Source organism: Electrophorus electricus, chromosome 6, assembly GCF_041902795.1.
Source record: "Electrophorus electricus isolate QZ-2024a chromosome 6, ASM4190279v1, whole genome shotgun sequence".
NCBI classification, from domain to species: domain Eukaryota; kingdom Metazoa; phylum Chordata; class Actinopteri; order Gymnotiformes; family Gymnotidae; genus Electrophorus; species Electrophorus electricus.
The window spans coordinates 13627599-13646847 of NC_137502.1; the positions used below are offsets into that span (position 1 = coordinate 13627599).

Genomic DNA, 19249 nt, shown 5'->3' on the forward strand with positions numbered 1-19249 from the left:
AGTCTCACAGGAGCAGACATGTTCAGGAGGAGTGTTGTCCTGAAGGAGGTAATGGAGGAGAGAGAGATTGAGACAGACTGGCTGAAAGACAGATGGATTGTTAGATAGATAAAGAGAAACCAGGATGTAGCGACAGAGCACAGTGAATTACACTGAATGATTGTCTTGCATGTTATTTTTCTGACTTCTATATAAAGGAGAGAGAGGATAAAGTCATAGAGCCAGAGCAAGATTTTGCTCTGAGGGCATTGAAAAATATCCTCATACAAACTGCCCACACAAATGTCACTTTGTTAGAAACACCTCTGTTTCACCTAAACTCATTGGTCACTTTATGAGGTACACCTTATACATCTTGTAGGTGCACTTTACACATGTACTATTACTCTCTAGTCTATATGTTGTAATGCACAGTTTTAAATAATTTGACAGTTTGTCAAACACACTCTACCTGGTGCAATGTTCAGTGTCAACATCTGACAATGCTTGACTGGATATTAATAATAATAATAATTTTCTATAGCACTTTCTAAACAAGAAAAATGTTACAAAAATATTGAATTAAAATTAAATATGGATTATTTAAATAGAAAACTAAAGCTAATGTAAATATATAAGGTAAGAAAATAACAAAACATACATATAAAAAGTTACAAATAGAAAGAACAGATACTGCGCAGTGCAAAATATAAAATACCAAAAGTAAAATAATTTTAAATAATGTCCTTCAAGGATATAAAAGTGCAACTGCAGCAAGTAAAACAAAATAGCATCGTTAAACGTGTTTTTAAATATGAGCAAAGTAAAGATACAGGCAGAGCAGTTTATTTACAGGCCTAGAGAATAAAAGGTTATATGGGAGTTTGCCTATTCCCCACACAGCAGTGAAGCTGACATGGTATTGGCATGGTAGTGGGTGCTATGCTGGTGCAAGTTTATTGGACACAGAAGCATTGCAGGGGTTTTTAGACGTCAGTGTTATTCCTGAGTCGAGTGTGATTCATAACCCAAAAATATCCGACCAGTAATGCTTCCATCCAGTGGCCAGAAACCGACCACTTATGAGGCACCAGAGGATGGGTAGCATACATTTTGTATTCAGTGATTTCCGCTGAATAATTCTGTCAACTAGCATTCTACTTCAGATCAAACATGGAGATACTCAAAGCATTTCAGTTAATTCTGTAGTGGATACATTTCTCAAAAAGGACATCAAAGGCAAATTATTCTTATTATGATACTGATGCATATCGCCATATGCGCCATATTTACTCACTATTAATTCCTAGCAAGCAGTCAGCAACTTGTTGGCAATACGGGGCGTTCACAATACGGTTTTTTAAACGCCAGGCGCGTCGCATCGCTGGAAACGCCAAACGGGAGTACGGCAAAAAGAACACACCGTCTGTTAAACATTTCCTAAACTAAACGGGTTTTGCTTATCACGTTCGGAATGTGGTAATCTTTGCTTCGAGTGTTTTATACCCCGGGTTGTTCGAAAACAGCTAAAGGAAGCTTTTTTCATGTTGTATGAGTATAAAAGCAGTGAATGACGTATGTCACTCATTTGCAGGGCTCAGCGTAAAAGTTGACAGGTTAAATAAACACGAAAGGCGCTGCGTAAAGCTCATTTTACACTACAAGTGGTGCGGCAATCACGGGTATTCGTGGCTACTCCGCGGCACTATTTCACACTGGACGTGAAATCGGTTTTCCGATTAATGCTGATTAGTAGTAAAAAATTAAGATAAAATCTACACCTTTGTCGAGGTTTGTATTAATGCTACTGAGTCAACAATATAGCCCAGGTTCGCTATTTTTTTGTTTTAAATATGAGATTAGATGATGTAGCAACAATACTTAATTCTGTACTATTTCTATGTAGAAACTGCTAGTTTGCAACGCATGGCAAGTAGCAAAAATGGACCCAAAGCGTACTTTTTCTGTTGCTGCGAGTTGTGGCGCACACACCGGTGTGAAATGGGGTTTAGGTAGAGAAGCGCGCTTCAGTCTCAGTGCACGCTACTCCTAGTAAACTTTGAAAGAAGGCACGCTTTGGAGCGTTTTAAAATCCATGGTTCTATCAGATACGGTTTACCATACTCTCAATTTACTTGGCCCTGTGTCCGATTTTTGAAGTATGTGATTCACCTCGCGGGTAAAAAAAAAAGCATCACGTGAACACACCCTTGTTCTGTGGAAAATACAAATTCTCTGTACTTCAGAGTTTAGTACAGACCATTACTAGCAAGTTCTTTGCACATAACCCCATGCCCTAAAACGTCACTTTATTGGCTTGGAGGACAGAAATGCACATGCCTCATGAGCATGTGCTGTCTGGGCCGCAGACAGGGTGCGCATGCCAAGGATGAGTGTGACACACCAGGAGAGAAGCAGAGTGAGACGAAAACACAAAGGCGAATGAGATAAAGATAAAAAGGATGATGGAAAGAGGGATATATGGAAGAAGAGAGCGCAGTTTGAGTGCTCTCACTGGGCATGTATCACCTCAGCATCACATAAACAAATGAGTCTCACTCCAATGCAAATTGCCCTAAATTTCCCCATTTAACATATGGAGGTTTACAACTGAGTGGTTCTAGCTGGTGTTTAAAGAGTACCAAAATGCCCTCTGGAGAAAGTGGGCTCAGTCAGCAGGTAGCCTGACTGCATTTTGCTCTTGTTCTGACATTTGGGATTATCACTTCAAAAAGTAAATATCAGTATAATTTCACAGAGGATAGAAGCCTGACTGAAGGACAGATGAGACTGAAAGCCTAGGCAGATAAACATTAGAGGAGAAAATAACAGCATCTCACACAACACATTTGTGGAAATACCACGGTGTCTTAAATGAAATCTGACAGCAGTAATCTCTAAGGGTTTAAAGTCAGAAGGGTGCACCCACTCACTGTAAGCATAGGTCATATTAACCAAAGCCCAATAGTGACTGAACTATAACAAAGTTCAAAAGAAAGCCTACATTTAATAATTCTACTTCACTCACATGCTCCTATGTTGCCTAACTGAAACTCTGGCACTTATTATAGGGTCTGAGATAGAGCTTATATGTGTTTTGCACTTCTAGGCATCAGCATTGATCCCTGTATTTCAACAGCATTCTAGTTCAATAGTATCTTGGACTCCATCCTACTGTACCAAGTAGGATGCATTCTATGAGTAAATGACAAAGCAATTTTGTAAGTTGCTCTGGACAAGAGCATCTGCCAAATGCTGTAAATGTAAATGATGATATGACAATGAGAAATTAATACATCATATTCTTAAAAGAAAATATCATACATTATTTATGAGTCAAGTCTAGTTATGAACACTGTTGATCACTGTAATAATGAAATCCTCCTCAGGGTTTCAAAGATATAATCAACAAAATAATCTTTTAATCTGTTTATTCAGTCCTGCATTCAGCTGGCAACAAAGTAAAGAAATATAAGCAAATAAATGTATGTGAAATAAGTATGAAGCATATATCCAAACCTTTTAATATGCATGTCTTTTAAAGAGCATGAAGGTTGATCAAAGGCAGGACCTTTTTTTATATACAGTATATACTGTTTTTATTTATATACAGTAGATCATTCAGTGGATCAGATAATATATGGTACAATCCCACAAACAAAATTATTTTTGCTCTCAAAGCCCAGCTGAGACAGTTGAGGTGCAAATCCACAATCGGATGAATATATCTATTCATAGATTCTCTTAAAGGTCAGGTGTAAAACCCTTCTTGCTGCTCATCTCTGCTCCCGCCTGCCTATAATGAATGTGTCAAGGTGGCAGATCCTGTGTGGTTTAAAGGAAGTCTGTCACCTGCCTTTAACCAGCACAGTACATTCTCTGATGACTTGGTTGACAACTAAGAAAAGGAGAAAGTCTATGGAAAATAAAGAAGCAACTCACCTCAAGGACAGTGACAAGCTGAGTTCTGTGCTAATATATAATTTACATCTACAGAGTTAAAATGGCAGTGTACTGTATAAGTTCGCTGGTCATCTGCTTAGTTTACTGCTTAGTTTACTGTGCTGTGATAAGTCATCTGAGAAATCAAGCCTGCACTTACATTTTATAGAACCAAAACAAAAAAAAGAATGTTTCAAAAGAAAGATTGGAAATATGGGAAGATGGTGCTTTCAAAACTAATGAATTCCTCTATCAACAATTCAGATTTGGGTTGGTGAAATACGAGTGAAATTCACCATTGCCTCAGCTCCGTATCTGATGTGTTCTCCAGCAATTTCAGCACCACCCACTAAACAGGTTATGCCTTGCCAGGTGACAGGCAACAAAAGCCCTCTCAGAGCCAATAGATTGCTCTTCTAGCCTCTACTCACCCCCCTCTTCAACAATATGTCACATGATCTACAGAGGCTTCAAGTATCCGCATCTGCAGAAGACATACAGCAGATTCATATGACAGAAATGATCACTGTTGCGATAAGACATTTCAATTTGAGGTCTCAGCTACAGGATACTGTTGCCCTTGTATAAGTTGCTTGTGTTCCCACTCTATATATGTACAGGCAACTAAAGTATGCAAGTGCTAATGCACTTTAGAGGAGGGAAATAATTTTTTTACCCTAAGCAGATGAAAACACTAATTTACTACAACCTGCATTGATTTAACTAACAGTTTTTAAACACTGTGTATTCTTACATAATACATCTTCAACATAAATCCAGGAAAGTTATTGTGAGTTTAAATAAAACCAGTCCCCAGTCTACCAACTGTAAGTGGTTTATCATGAAAATCGTACAGTAATTCGACTGTGAGTGAAGGCAGGATAGAAGCAGAAGCAAGATTAAACCTCTGTGTACCGTGAGCTTTTGCCTAGAGGATACTAGGTTATTAAGAAGAAATATTGCTTCATGAGAAGCCATAGTCCCTGGCCATGTGCGTGCGTGTGTACATGTAAAGACAAATGAAATGACGCGTCACGTTTTGGGTTATCTAGAGAACGCATCTAGTATGCCATATATCGCGCCTGGCAGAAGCTGAAACAGCTGTGTGGGTGAGTGATGCATTCAGGGACATCCTTATTTGTTTAACCTCGGCAGCGCCGCACGTATGTAAAACGTTTTAGATTCTGCCAGGTCACTGGAAACCTTTGCTACACGGATTTGTTAACTACACACAGGGGTTTCCTTAATTAAATCCTTCTGGGTAAAGCCAAATGTTTGCACTGACATTTTTATTCTTCTCCAACAGAAAGGCAGTTCTCGCTGCCCATAACAGCCTGAGCGCAGCCAAATACTTTCTTGTACTTGTTGCTAATCTCTCTGTGAGAGTTACTTATGGGTCTTCAAATTTAACATCTGACAAGTATACATGCTGAGAATGTGACTGTAGTGTAGTCTGAAACATGTTAGCAATTCATAGGTGATCCCTTGATAGTACTGAAAATGGTGCTGAAATTACTATCATCAACTGGTGTTTGACAATGGCTTTAGTAGGTGGCCAATTCAAACACTAATAAACTGAGTATCTAAATAAAGTAGGCCTATAAGAATATGATAAACCTGTCTGTTTATTTATTCTATCATGAAACAATCATTGCTTCTTTTGTGCATTGATAAAACAGCGAAATGTTATACGGTCTCCTGACTTGGGATGGGGAGACTATTTTGCTGTAGTATATCAAACCGATAGGTGGCAGTGCACGCACTCCGGTAGCGCTTGGTGCGGAGCGTATCCCGTAGCCAGATGAGCGGTACACCGCGCACAGCGTGGGCAGAGCGCAATTCTAGACTCACCGTCAGCACGCACGCCAGAGTTTCCCCGAACAGAAAGTGTTCGCTCGTTAGAAACTGGCAACTCTGACTAAAGCGAACAAACTGTCCGGATTCGAGAGGGGCGACCTGCTTCGGAGCCCATAGGAGGACAGACGTTGGTAATAGAAAACTGGTACGGAAATATAGTATTTGAGTTTTGAGCGATGCACTGGCAGCATGGCCAGATGGTTCAAGGAACACCTGGGATTCAAAACGACCAAAGCTTCTCCACCGGCGCCCCCGAAACCGGACTACCGACATTGTCATACCGCCGTATCAGGTACGCCTGGCTACCACCAGCCAGGCACCGGTGCGACCTCGCTTTACCAAAGCTCCGCTCAACCCGACATACTCACTGCGTACAAACTACAAAAGGAACTGGACTTCGAGGATCCGTACACGGGAGGCGGAAATATTCCCTTCTCGAGTGGACTAAGCTCACTGGGGTCGCCGGATGTAAAGTACGTGTCTCCAAAACACAGGCTTATCAAAGTGGAAACAATCGAGAGAACGAGCTCGAGTTCGGGCAGTGGTGTTACCACAACCCAAGCAGTGGCTGCGGGGAGCGCCAAGTCCCCCACGTCTCCACCCGCGGAACCGGAGAGTAAGCAAGACAAGGTAAGCACGAGCTACGCTCGATAGACCGTGCTGTTCCAACATCATTTCACAATTGTTTCTGATAGAACAGCTGTTTCTTGAAGCTCAAACCAGTTTCTTTACCACACACTATTGCCCGACGTTAGGTGTGCTGTGACAAACTACTTGAACTCTTTGCATGTCCGACTTGTATAGCCCAGTCCCTAGGCTACTATTATCTATCAGTGGTCTCGCGCTCCACGTGCTTTACGTTGTCAAAACCTGAAAAACTCGTTGTTTTATCTGATCCCCAACGGTTGTGTTGGGTCTTGGCAAAACATTGTTATATGACATTATAAACACTCTTCACGCGACGTCAACTATGCCCGACTTAGTATTCATTCATAACGAATGAATTACAACTAGTGTGTATTAGGACTCGTCAATTTAGATTCGTCTAAACTTTTTATTCTTGGAGGGGCGTGGGTGTAGCCTACCCTAGTCGTACATTATAAACGTCAGCATCGCATCTTAAAAATGACTATCCAAAATTACTTTATTATATACTCTGACGAGCTAAAATTGTTGTGTGTCGTAAGATGAGGAATGTACCACTACAGCGAATAATACGAGTAATAATGACGATGATGCGGATGTGATGAAGTCTCCGCTCGATCTTAAGGCCTTACGATACCTGTGATAATGAATTGCTTTATGATTGCTCAATACCAATGTAGCACCCAGAATAAGAATATATCACCCACGTGCGATGTCACACCCGCACTCGCCCACTGTGTTTATTTAATAAACGTGTCACCTTGTAATAACTTGGTTGATGTGTGTGTAAAACAGCCAGGATCATGCTTGTTATTTCATGTTATTGAACCTAGACTTCCTCTCTCTCATACCTGCCGCACCTTTTGTTCAAGGTGTGGCACGCTCGCTGCGCGCAGCTAGGCTAAACTTGCTCACACCTGAGTCGGTTGATGCTGCTGGCAGCGACTGTGAGAGGCTAAATAGTTGTGATGATGGATAGAAATTGATTGTCCACTTGCGCTCCGTGTGCTCAGGTCACTTTAGGTGTTATGCCCACCTAAGTTCCACCTTATGGAATTAGAAGCAGTGATATAACAGCTGTACAAAACGAAAACTGTACAGCAGTTTTGTTATGTTTGGTTCCACTGTATTCTAGCAGTGCACATTATAGTTGAGCTTTGGAGATGCTTAAACCACAGACCAAACCTCGTCGGTTCATTAAGTGGGCAGTGACGCTTGAAGTACCTAATGTCTGATCTCAGATGGCAGCATTGTAGTGTGTGCCTCTGACTGGCTCTATGCTGCATGCGGCCTTTGTCTGTGTTCAGTCTGATGACGGCTGTGGAGCATTTTAATCCAGGATTTAATGAACATGCTCCAGTACTGCGAAGCACTGTAGGGTGGCTGACTTACCTGTTCTTTCAGACCTTGCAGTGGCTGTTCTGTCTAATTAAAACGCTGCATGCTGGCTCCTCTTAACTGGAGCTTGGCTGTATTTTGATGGTAGTGCTAAGTGAACCCCTGCATTTGAAACAAGTCAGACAATGTAGTGAGTGCTGATAAGTACTGTTATTAGTGCTGAAAGGCTGAACTGGAGAGGCCAGTTCACCCAGGTCAGTGAATTATATAGTCCTGAACGATGAACACACGCATACACACAAAAAAAAACGTGTAAGGTAAAGGATTGAAAGGGAAAGAGTGACACTGTGATGACTTGCTTTATGTTCCTAAAAAAAGGTGCTAAAGTCTCATTGCTGCTTGGAAACATTCACAGTGGAAGTATTTATAGTTTGCTGTATGTTTTAAGCTAATATGGGGCATTCATTTCGGCATGAAGATTTTTGGGATATTTGGAATGTCACTAATAATCTTAGCAGGGTTCATCAGTATGAGCATGGACCTATGATGTTATGCCTTCCAGTAATGAGGCTGCCAGAGTTTCCTGGCCACGACGGACCGGGCTGCAGTCCATCGATCGCCAGAGACTGACGTGCCGCCTACCTCATGATACTGCAGAAAGGCCAATTGATGTTTTAATTACTTGATTAGTGAGGGCTAATTATATAACTGCTTACCTAAATGCTCAGAATGCCAATAACCATGTCAAGTGTTTTATATAACCTGGGGCTTTGAGGCAACAGCAAGATACCCTTCATTCAGATCGGAATCGGCAGGCCAGGTAGTGGCAGGCATCGGGTGCAGAAGGAAATGTGTGGGACCGTTTTGAGCTGTAAGTACAGCGGTAGGATGCTGTTAATGTTGCTGGCATGGGCAGTGCAGGACCAGGCAATCAGACTGAAGTGTGCAGCAGAGGTGAAGGTGGTAGCTCTCGGCATTATTACTTTTAATGTGTTTTTGTTTAGAGTGATTAAACCTTCATGAGTGAATGGGTTTAGGTAGATTATCAATTATCATTCAGTTGCAGTGCTAATTAACACACATGCATACAGGCACACATATACACACACATCCACCCACCCACCCAAGCACACACACACGAACACACACACAGACAGCTTTCACCATTCTCAGCACAAGGTGGTCAAGGACTCTTCAAAGTGAATTAGTAGAAGATAAACAGCAGATAATGAAAGCAAACAAACCTTACACATGCAAACAAGTGCACACATGCACACACAAACACACACACACACACACACACACACACACACACACACACACACACACACACACACACACACACACACACACACAAGCTCTGACCTTGCACTTGCCCACACCTTTGTTTAAGGTTTTCCTTCTCACGTGTGGTGATGATTTAAGATTTCTACCTTGTTCCTGTAGCACTAAACTCAAATTTTAGGCAACATAATCATCTGGATAGACAGTGCAGGGGAAATAGAGACAGGGTGAGCATGTTTGGAATATAAGTCACTTGTTTTCTTTTAGTGAATCAAATAATCATAGGTACATGGTGAGGTGGTATTTACTGCCATCTTCCTTCACATGTGGTGCATGCAACTAATAAGATGTCAATTGGTGTGAACCTTAGCCAGATCAAAATGTTTCTGCATAACTTATGTTGGGTGTTACACTCAGGTTTCAATGCTAACTACTTCGTGTGGATTCTACATTTACATTAGCATCAGGGTCAGGATCAATATTTATATTAACACAGTCATGCCACCACATCCCTACATGTACATTGGGGTGCAGATGTGGTTTTAGCTGATATGCCTGTCACCATAAAAAATTGATAATGTCTCTCACAGTGGCAAGATATGCAAAGCATGCATATTTGGGCCTTGATATCTTTCTGAGAGTTCCCGACCACTGCAGCAGTTACCAATACGTCTGTGTCAGGATTCAAATTTAAGCCTGATGTTCATGTCTGCACTAAATGGCCTGGAGCTTATTACAAGAGAAGGCAGGAGGCAGGATATCAGAGAACCACATGTAGCTGGGACACTGCTGCTTCTCCTTGTTGACTGATTATCTGATAATCTGCGTTGCTAGCCACCACCAAGTCCATCTTTGATGTTTGAAGCGATAGCTTTGAGGTGGGGTGGCGTGCATGGAGCGACTACCGGACCCTCCCCACGGTTAAAGGTGTATTTCTGTCAGCACATGAAGGAAGTGCAGAGAGCCTTTGGGTCTCTTGCTGGCTTCTCCTGCCTTGAATACGCACTTGAGTATCCATTTATAGAAGAGCTTTTAGACTTGTAGCATTGAGCTGACTCACATAATCTTCCTGACATGCTACTGATACATTTTCAGTGGCTTTTCTTTAATGGATTAATTTCCCTCCACCCTTAAATGGCTTTGAAGGAGACTAGCATACCCTTGAGCGGGAAGCTTTTTTATTTTCACCCAAGGAAAAGAAGGGTAAAGAACATGACCAAGGTTTGCTTTCCAAAGAGTAGCACAGCATATAGATCATAAAGCAGACATAACAGTATCATGTTGAACACTGACGGTTAACGTGACTTTGACACTTATATTCAGAATCTTTAAAAGTTACCTTCGAAATATTCTTTTGTTTCCTGAAATTAGCTACTTTGAATGGCTTTACCCTTTGTGTACTGCGATCAAATGTGCAACTGCATTACCCATAAAGCAATTACAGGACACTCAGCCAATTAGTTGGCTTCTCTAGTGTCTGTGATGGAACACTTCAGTGTCACTATCTTGTCTGAATGTGTCAGCAGTGCAGAGGCAAATAATCCAATTAACTTTAATACACTGGAAAATAAAATTAACATTTCCTCAAAGAATACTCCAGAAATGGAGGTCATATTCAAATTTCCTACAGTTTGGTATTACATACCCTCACTATGTGGAGTCACGTTGTCCGAAATATTTTAGTTATTTATCATTTTTATGTATGGAAAAGCAATAAAATATTAATAAGGTGAACTAAATTAAGTAGGTCCATGTTTTCATGTTTGACCACCAAACACGCCTTAGCTTCTGTATTTTATTGTTTTAGTAAAAAGCAGTTAAACCCAATTTGATTTTTTTTTTTACCATTTAATTGGCTTTAAAGTACCAGAGAAGAGGTACTGCTATTCCTCTTGAATTAGGCTGATGGGGCTTCAGACTACAAAGGCCATTGTATCAGTAGCTATGGCAACAGATTGCACACATATGCTACTTTGGGGATTCTTTTTCTTTTTTTGAGCTTTTGTGAGCATTGTAATTGAATGGATGCGGAGGTAAGGCACAAAGACTGAGGCATTTGCTCTGGTATGTCAGATATTCATATCTCAACTGAAATTATTGCTCAATAAAAAGGAAAAAACAAAGTACTCCTTGAATACTGGCTAACCTCAAGTATGTGGATTTTGTTTCCTTATCACACTTCATACTTCTGGCCTCTTTGCAAGTGTCAGGGTGGAAGTGTGTTTAGCTGAGGTGGGAGAAAACCTCCCTCTGTATAAGTATCAGGCAGGAGTAATGGTGACTTGTGCTAGCTGAATCACACAGCATTCTTGCCTAAAATAGTCATGCTTCATTCATAAGCTTCCTCAGGGTGAGGATGACACCACCCAGTTCAAAGATAACCACCTCCCAGCTGGCAGTGGCGAGGTGGGGAGTGGATAGTGAAATCTACATAGCTTTTGATAAAGGTCCAATGAGTTCATGAAGGGTCCATCTCTGCTGCCAAGCTTAAAAAATGTACGCCAAGTACTTAAATCAACTTAAAACAACTTAAGCAGTTGATTAACCTGTCACCAAACATAATTTATGTTATGGCACTAAACTGCTGTGTGTCTTTCAGGCTCAGATTAGAAGTGTCCACTAGGAACAGTCAGTCAGTCTGAGTTGGTCTGAACAGGGCACACGCGTGCGCACACATGCATGCTCGCTCATACATGCTGGGTGTTTCTGCTTCATGACAGAATGAGGAAAGGATGTGTGCTTAGAATTTTAAAAAAGAACCTGATCAGGCCTAGAACTTCGCCATCCAGAGAATGAGAGAGAAGACTGCATGGAAATGGAAAAGAGAGAAAAAAAACCCCAAAACAAAACATCTGAGCACCGCGGATGCGCAGGGTGTGGGGAACAGGAGGTATTTTTAACCACCACACTGAAAGCGTAGGGTGGTCAGATGCTGCATCTCTGCCCACCCCATGATGGCTGGTGATGGTGTTCTCTGGGGCAGTAAACACTCAGCTTGCTAAAGGTGACAGTGGCTATTGAAGCTTTTTTCGGCGGGGGGGATTCCTTGGCCCATAGACCTCAGACCTCTGCTATTAGGTTGAGCAGACACTTTGTTAGGAGTTCCTTGTTAGGAGTGCTGTCCTTCACCAATACTATGGCTAACACAGTAAACTATTGTTAGTTCTAAATGGCTACATATGGTTACAACAGTGCATTATGGTACTAAATTTACACCTTGGCAATGACTATGGCCATTTATTTTTAAGATGAAAACTACAGTAGGCATCATAAAATACCATTATTGAGGATTTGTAGTAACAGTTTACAAGGTGCAATGTTTAGTTTCATGTACTTTGTGTAAAACAATCAAGTAGAAGTCGAATAAAGTAGGCTGGTCATAGTTTAACTTTCAGTTGCTGGAAAAAAGGCTAAGAGGCATTTGCTCCAGGGTTAAGGAAGTGCTCTTTTCCTGACAGGAAGTGTTTACATTCCCTTTTGACTGAGCAAGTCTGCTCCCTCCACTCGAATTAGACAGGGAGTGGTTCCCTCCCTTCTTCAGCATCTTCGCTATGACATCTAGAGCTCCAGCGAAACCTCGCGGGTTTCTGAGCTTGCTCGGCTCTACTAAAGTTGGGCTTGCCGCTGTCTGAGACACCCAGACTCTGCTTGAGTTGAGACCAGCGTCGGCGTGGCTGTGGGGGTCAGGTAGACTCTGGCCACCGGCAAGCGGTGGAAAGCCCCGCTGCAGGGTTTGCACACCAGGGGGGTCGCTGGATGGATGTGGCCCTCCACCCTACTCTGCCCGCCCCATTGTCGGGTGCCCAGGTCGGAGGTACTTGCGCCACTCCGGGGGTATGCGAGGTCAGGCTGCTTCCTCCTGTAGCCAAGAGACCCGTGCGTAGTCCTTTGGTGTGGTTCGCCACAGCTGCTGCAACTTCCCCAGCATGTGCCCAGTGTTGCCGAACGTCATGAGGAAGCCTGTTTAAAGTCAATGGGAGGAGGAGCCATGCGACAGTGAGGTGTTGCCTCGAGTTACTGCTCCAGTGGGGTGTGCACAATATTGTTATTTTGTACACAAAGAAGGTGAAGGCGGTTAAAGAAGGCGAAGCCAGATATGTATCTCGGACCATTTGTAAGAATACTGTTTAAAGTGATTCCACATGTCTCTATACCCAAAGAGTAATAAAAAAAATACAAGAAGTGGTTTAATCTTGGTATCGTGTAGCCAAACCCTTGGCCTAAGTCTGCACACGTTTTCACATAATGCCCATGCATTATTATACACTATATTATATCTTTGGCACCAATTCTTATGTCCTAAAAATCATGTTTCAGTTTCTCTCTAAAACGCCTACTCACAAATCTTTCAACGAGTGAGAGATGGTGAGAAAGAGAGAGAGAGAGAGAGAGAGAGAGAGAGAGAGAGAGGGAGAGAGAGAAAAGATAGAGAAAGGAAATTGGATTTTGTCAAGCATGTCCCATAGTACTTAATCTTGAATATCTGTGGTGTATTAAAAGGCATGTAATCTACCAGCACCCCTCTCCAGCCTGTGGCAGGTGGCAAGCGGTTCCGGCTGGGCCAAAGAAGCACTCGAGTGGGCAGTCAGCCTTCGAGGATTGTCACCTCCTCCATAATGGAGAGTGGTTATGAATGAAGAGCGAATTTGACCTCAGCAGGGCTGCTGTATAGGCATTTTGCTGTGCGAGGAAGGTTTAATCCGCAGGGCTGTTGGGGTGTAGAGTAATGGAGTTTTAAGCAATTTTTAAACTGTGTGAGCACACATATTCTGTCATGAATTGTAAAGGAACATATATACAGTAGCAGTTTGCTGGTGAGAGAAAACATTTCTTCACACAACAGTGGGCTTTTTGAACAAGAGACCTGAACAATTGCTGTTTGGGCGAAGGACGGACTTGGCTGTCTTGGACGGCAAAGCGCATACCGAGTCCTGCAGTGTGGTCATCGCGTGCAGCTAAAATGCGTGTGAAGCATCTTGCGCTGTGCGCCCCCAGTGACTTTGTTAATGTTTTCTCCAAATTATATAAAAAGGCCTTAAGCGACTTGCTGGCTGAAACTCACTGTGCATGTTCACAGACGCTGAAATTTGAGACAGCAGAGTTTACATGAATCCTAACAAAGATGCTATTAAGTAAGTCAACACAAATGTTAAAAGTTCAGAGACTCGCAGTTCTGTCGACGCAGATGGCGAGCAGACTGGAGGAGAGGTCTGTGGTGGAACACGAGTGTATCGCTCATCATCTCACGAGTTGCCGAGCGGCATGCTTCTTGCTCCTGTTGCGCTCTTGAAATCAGAGCTCTTGGGGCTGCTTTTCTGCTCACTGAACCTGAAAGAGCCTTGGGTGAAGTAACTTGTCTGGATTACAGTCTAATCCAGTCCAAGATTGGACGTGGTGTCTGTGTGTAAAACGTGACCTTGATAGTTTTGGACCCGGACGTGAACGATCAAGCACGGCCGGCCATGTACTCTTGTATTAGGGCAAGAGCGGCATAAAGCTGACTGTGAACATTTCAAACGCAAAGTCACTGTTTTGCCTCTGTGAATCAATTCCCCGAAAGCCTATCAAATGAGGTAATGCAGAATCCTGAGGTAGCTTTTATGCTAAACTGCCTCCACAAGACTGTAGCGGTTAGCACTTTTTCTTTTTTTTTATCTCCAATTCTCTCTTCTTAATTTTTTTTTTTTTGATTGAAGCCATTGACGCTGGAACATTCAGTTGAAGTACATTTAGCTAAAAAGCATGTCTGATGACGGCATCTCATTTATCCACCCCCCCACCTTCTCCCCCTCCCTCTCCTTCCTCCCTCTATTTCTCTCCCTCTCTCTCCCCGTTCTCTCTGCTGTTCGTTATGTTGTTTTGTTGTTCGTTAGTGAGAATAGAAAAAAGATGTAAATGGAAGGCAGTAATTGGATTAGCTACCTTTCTGATCGCTTGAGTGACCACTCTGGCACTGTCTAATCCTTCTGCCAGCTGCCCCTGTCTTTGATGAGCCATTCCTCTGTGCTATTAATCATCCTGAGATATGCTCACGATACGCTGCATGAAATCACGTGTTTTCCAGACGATCCATCTCCATTAGGGAAATCGACAGCCTTTCCAACGCGACAGAAATGACTGTCGTGACAGCAGCGGGAAATCTCCACGTTGACGTTGTTCTAGTAACGTCGAGGTGCTGAAGTCTACATGCAAATAGAAGAGGCCTCTACAAAAACGCCTGTTCGTTCGGCTTCGGACCTGAAGGCCGTTTTCCTTTATCTTCAGCATGTGCAGTTGGCCGCATGGCATCCCGAATGCACCGGGCATTGTCCTGCCTTTCAGACTGTAGTCCCGGTCTGAGTGCGCTGCTCCACAGTTCCCGCTTCATGTGAACATCAAACCTGGAATCGTTTTCCTCTCTTCCTCCCCGAGCTGAGCCATTTGGTCTCATGCAGTAGGCCCTGAGTGCTCCTCCATCGCTTCATCTCGTGTTTATGTTGGGTGAGGTGATGTTGGGTTCTACACTTTCTCTGTCCAACCTTTTCAGCACAAGAGTCTTTTTGTGTTGTTTTATTTTCTGTTTTTCACATCAGCACACAGACCAAGGCCTCCTTGATGTCGTGTGCTCTCTCTCTCTCTCTCTCTCTCTCTCTCTCTCTCTCTCTCTCTCTCTCTCTCTGTCTCTCTCTCTCTCTCTCTCTGTTATATCTCTGTGGACACTTGGGCTATGGACTGAAAATGCCATATATCAAGACATGAAACTGGGTGTTGTGTTCATAATTACATGGTGTTACATTTTTGGCTGCCCATCATAAATCTCCCAGTAAAGTGTCTCGTAAGCTATTGCATTCTGTTGCTTTGTTTTGAATCAAAGCAGCGAGGATGATCTAGTTTAAACAGTTGCCTCACTGAGCACAAAGGTCTGATTTGCTTTCTGTGCTTCTTTCATATACTGTATTACCACACTGTAAAAATGCCCTGCAAATGTTCTGTTTAGCTGTTGCAAACCAGCTACATAATATACCTCCAAGCCGCATCTTTCTCACCTGGTGCGGTATTAACTGGGCCAGGACACAAGGGTTTCGATTCGGCCTAGTCTCTCTCCAACCCCTGCTCCGGTCCGGCCGGGCCTGGCTCTCTGTCCCTGCTCCCCCTCCCGAGGTTGGAGGGCAGCCCTGAGCAGTGTTTAGAGGGCAAGCACAAAGAGCAGTGGCAGCAGAAAAAGCCCCTTTGAAACAGCCCCTAATGCGACAGAGCTGCCCAGCCTTGGCCTGCATTAGGTTATCAGCAGCCCAAATCCCTCGTGGCCCGAGACATAAATCACACGTGACAGCCGCTGCAAACCCCCCCCCCCCCCCCCCCCCCCCCCCCCCCCCCCCCCGCCGCCTTTTTTTTCCACTGTTTTCCCTTTCCGTTCTTGGCGTAGAGGAATTCTTAGAGGAATGTCAGCCTGCATCATCTCCTGGAGCAGCGCTCTTCTAGCAGGGCAAACCAACGAGTATGCAGTCACTAGAAACTTGAAGATAAAAAGAAACGAAATTAAAAAGTTTTGCATTTGTGGTTCTGAAAAACCTATAACGAGACGGATGAGTTGATATTCATCGGCGCTCTTAACCCAGACACTCAGATTTCGATACAGCATAATGACAGAACATCAGCTGGAAAATAGCGGTTCGCTTACACAGACAAAAGGGAACCTCTCCCCTCCACCCACTCCCCCGTGCTTTCATTTGGGGTGCCGCTTTCCTTTTTATTGCCCTAGATTCTCAAAATGTTAATTGCTTTCCAAATTCATTTTCTCTCATTTGAGATTCTATCATTCTCTATCATTCTCCAGCAATAATGGAGGAATGTAGGATGATTGAATATTTCATTTGGAATATCTCTGGATGACCCGGCTGGGGACACTGGTGTGTGTTGCCTTTTTCTCTACCTGGTTAATTCACCCACAGGCTCCCACTGGATCCAGGTTCACTGCTGGGCCTGTGGTTAGCGCAGGCATTTTCGTTGAATTGCTATTTAACTTCCATGTGTTTACAGTTGAATATTTTAGTTCCCAGAGCTATAAAACGCCTGGAGGACATACAGGTGGAGTCAGCTTTGATTTTGTGCAAGAGGAAAGAAAAGAAAATGGTTAGCAAGGGAGTTTGGAGGTTTTCCTGTTCTCTGTGTGGTCATTGCAGGCTAATGATATGGTTGTGGTGACTTAGCCTAGCCTAGCAGACTGTGAAATAAAATTTTTATAGTACAATGTAGCAAGCTCTGTGACACCCAGAGACGACTACAAGTAACCAACGGTCCAGCTACAGCCAGTGGTGGGTTTTGAGTTTTCCAAGTTCATTTCTTTTGGTAGTGTGTTCTTTCATGGTGATATACTTTATTTCAACATCGTGAAGCCATCTGCCATCTTTAGAACTGTGGTGTTTTCTTGGCCGCCTGCCATAGCTGTCTGCTCAGGAATGCAACCAGGACCAGGCTTTCTGTTAAGTACCGTACTTGTCCATTGCAAGGTTTTGGGGCAAGCCACCTCTGCCTGCTGATTTCAGGTCAGTTTATTTCACCTCCTGTCAATATGGATCAGGTTAAGATGGAGAAAACAATGCTGATCTAGGAGCTGGGCTTGCTCTCCGCTTCTCTCTTCTTTCAAGGGAAACGTAGCGTGGAGCTTGTGGTCCAATTTGACTTTCATGGCAGCTGTGGCTTGGCTCTCCTCTCTGACACGCCCTGTACATGCCCGCCGGCAGATGGAGGGTCCCCAGGCGGCACTCTGCTCCCACGTCGAACCAGTCTCTCCAGGAGGCCCTTCCCACCCTGGCTGCCAGTTGATTAAAGCAATGTGCAGGACTCACTGTGAACGGGTGTTGTCATATTGCTAATAAGACCCACTTTGTTCAGTGGCTCACTCGTCATATCAGATGAGAAGATGGCAGCAATTGCACATGCTGCTTAATAGGAGCAACATGCAAATGATGGTGTAAACAATTTCTGTCCACAACATTTGGGCGTTTATGGGCTTAGTAGGTTCAGGGTTTTGTTTTGTTGTTTTCTGTTTTGCCATTCCCCACACCGCCCCTATTAGTGCGACCTTGGGATAGTGGCAGAGAGAAGGCTTGTTTATCAATGAGTAATTTGCTGACATTCACTTTAGCAGTTTCAGAAGCACTGCCATAGCCTGGATTATCCTGCCTCGTGGTCCTGCTGAAGAAAAAAAAATCTGCGATGGAAAGAAGGCTCAGTAGCAGCAGCGCTCTTCTATTGAAGATCCTCTCTCTGGCCTCGTCAGAGAACGCCCTCTCTCACATGCAGCTTGTTCTATTCCCAAGCTGGTGTCAAGGTTCTGAATGGATCCCCAGCTTTAAGTTTAAGATCCCTGGACACACGCGTGCCTGGGTTTGCGTGACGACGGTATAAATTTGGAAGCGTATTTTGTTTATTTAGTAGCGGGGGAGATGGATCGATGCGCAGACAAGAATAAAAACCTGTCATTCCCAGTAGTGCAAGCAGGGGTCCCTCACGGAAGAAGAAACATTAGAAAGTTCTAAAATGATCTGTCACTCGTCCTTCAGTGGAGGGAAACAGTATGGTACATACACCCCCCTCTCATATTTAATGTATATTGGTGCTTGCTTTCTGGTGACAAGACCACACTCTCCCACTTGTGGTTTGGGGGCTCTGCAGAAATCATAAAAAGTGAAGCTTTTGCTGTTTAAATGTTGCTGTTTATGCCAATCTGGGTCACATTGGCTAAAAACAACAACAATAGCAACAACTGCAAACAACAGTTTGGCATTGTGAAGATCTTTGCTTACAATGACCATAATTCAACTTGGAAGTGAACAGCTGTTCTGACTGTTAAACACTAAGGTCTGGTTCAGGTCATCCATGTAACTTAGCCCTACCATTGTATCACTTTTAATAATAAACGAAATTGCCTCCTGAAGTCAGATAGCAGTAAATAGAATGGAGGAAGGTATATTGGATTCATTTTTAATTAAAAGAATTTGACCCGTGCAACAACATCCCACAGGGTTAAGCATGTTTAAGGTCATGTAGTAATTAATGCCCGTGTCTCTGGTGCTGTAGTGTTTATCCAAACATACTGGTGCCTTCACACCTAGGGAGCCTCAAATGCATATTACATCCTGCAGGCTGCATGCAGCTTTATACTGGCCCTGTATGGAGCAGCAAGGGTAGGGTTCGTGCTGCTCGCCTTCCCTTTAACAGG

The 19249-nt window shown here is 43.3% G+C and overlaps 1 protein-coding gene across 8 annotated transcripts in view; it reads left to right on the plus strand.

Moving 5' to 3' along the window:
- The first annotated feature begins 5737 nt into the window (after positions 1-5737).
- shf (Src homology 2 domain containing F) overlaps positions 5738-19249 on the plus strand; it is an 84855-nt gene continuing 71343 nt past the window's right edge. For 3 of the 8 annotated variants that reach the window (XM_027008002.3, XM_027008004.3, XM_027008003.3), the window contains exon 1: positions 5740-6408. In XM_027008002.3, the coding sequence (XP_026863803.2) occupies positions 5968-6408 (441 nt within the window). In that variant the 5' untranslated portion in view covers positions 5740-5967. Of the gene's footprint in view, positions 6409-19249 lie in introns of all 8 variants that reach the window. The other 5 variants (XM_081715588.1, XM_081715589.1, XM_027008005.3 and 2 more) reach the window with 3 other exon arrangements.